Raw genomic sequence first — 1,791 nt, 5'->3', positions numbered from 1 at the left:
AGAGAAAGAGAGAGATAGAGAGAGAGGAAGACATAGATCGATAGATAGATAGATAGATAGAGAGAGAAAGAAAGAGAGGGAGAGTGAGAGTGAGAGAGAGAGAGAGAGATAGAGATAGAGAGAGAGAAAGAGAGAGAGAGAGAGAGAGAGAGAGAGAGAGAGAGAGAGAGAGAGAGAATCCGTATTCTATCATTTAAAAAAAAGAATGAGAGACCCTTCAGATTCCTGTCAGTGGTAAGCCTGCAATGACATTGGCCACTTGCGCGTATGTGGGTGGTTGGCGGGTTGCTCTCATGTGAATTGCTCCTTCTTTCTCATCGGACGCCTTAGTTCTTTTCTCTCGAGCTTGATTTTGTATTTGTTACTCTTTGTAACATCTGAATCTTCGGCACTTATATGACCTACTTGTGGGTGGTTGGCGGGTGCTCTGGTGTGGTTTGCTTCTTCTTTCCTATCAAACATCGACCATCTTTATCTCCCCTCCTTCTACTTTGTGTTTGTTACTCTTTTGTACATCCCTCTTTAAACTGGAAAATTTCAAATCATTCATTTTTATTTCTGCCCAATTCATAAATGCTTTTATTTTTTAGCAATTTCGTCAAACGTCAGGAGTTTGTTTCACGTGCTTTGTTTTAATTTTTTAAAAGCTGTTCTCGAGATTTTTTTGTGTAGGTGTTTACACACGCTTTTTGACACCGTTTAGATCACTTAAGCCAACTTGGACTGATTCACTTCTATTATAGTCTGGATTTGCGTTGATGCCGTCTACCCGTAGAGACCCTTAAGAGAAGAACAAATAATGAAAGAATGAGAGAGAGAGAGAGGCAGAGAGAGAGAGAGAGAGAGAGAGAGAGAGAGAGAGAGAGAGAGAGAGCTGTGACGTAGGCCATAGTCGTATGCAAAAAGTGTGCGAGAAGCTGGACGTACTGTGAACAATCCTGTTTTCTGCGTGACGGAAATGTATAGTGTTTTATACAAATTTATGAAGAAAAGGTTGTGGGAAAAATATAAGTAAGACATTGATACAAACAGCAGTGTAAAATATTGGTGACATTGATTCTCCCGTGAAAGAGATATTTGAGGATAAATTGTGCCACATATTTTTTACGGCCCAATAGTACTACCTCTAATTGTCGGCACTTCTAAGATCTATCTGTGGTGCAAGTGCAATAAAGGCTTATGAGAACTGAAAAACATCTTAAAAATTAATCGGAGCTGGAATTTTCAAGGAGCACACCCACACTCATAACCTATTCATGAGACATCTTACTTGACATATTCTTTTGCAAGTTGTACAAAATAATGGCCATTTCTTGTAGAAAAGGATGGCCATTTCTTGTAGAAAAGGATGCGGCCATTTCTTGTAGAAAAGGATGACGATTGTTTTATGCTGAATCCGTCTCCAATTGTCTTTTATTGGACTTATTTTGCAGGTTGTAGAAAAGGATGGTCATTACTTCACGCTGAACAATACTCGTCTCCAAGTGTGTCAGTGGCTGGAAACTAGGGGACACTGTCGTACGGTGCGCATAGAAACAGTGCCTCTGAAATCTGTTCCGGAGGGAATAAAGCGTATGATGGTCGTTCCTCAGTCGGAAGCCGCGGTGCCGGGTAAGTAAAAAAACCCTGTCCAATTTGTTCCTGGTCTATAAAGAAAATGCGTTATGCTCTGCATGGATAGTTGAAGAAAATCTTTCCTAAATTGGATGTAAACTTTTTTCATTTTTTAATATAGATATATTTTTTGAGCCCGCACCGCGTGTGTGTGTGTATGTGTGTGTGTGTGTGTGT

General features: G+C 40.1%; 1 protein-coding gene across 1 annotated transcript in view; it reads left to right on the top strand.

Moving 5' to 3' along the window:
- The window catches only part of LOC101859092, a gene marked incomplete in the record, with an annotated part of 193,783 nt that overhangs the window by 16,235 nt on the left and 175,757 nt on the right, over positions 1 to 1,791 (top strand). Inside the window, 1 exon segment of the mRNA XM_035969026.1 lies at positions 1,434 to 1,611. Coding sequence (XP_035824919.1) covers positions 1,434 to 1,611 — 178 coding nt within the window.

The sequence above is a fragment of the Aplysia californica genome, unplaced genomic scaffold (assembly GCF_000002075.1).
Source record: "Aplysia californica isolate F4 #8 unplaced genomic scaffold, AplCal3.0 scaffold00106, whole genome shotgun sequence".
NCBI lineage: Eukaryota > Metazoa > Mollusca > Gastropoda > Aplysiida > Aplysiidae > Aplysia > Aplysia californica.
This window is presented reverse-complemented; position numbering and strand designations above follow the sequence as displayed.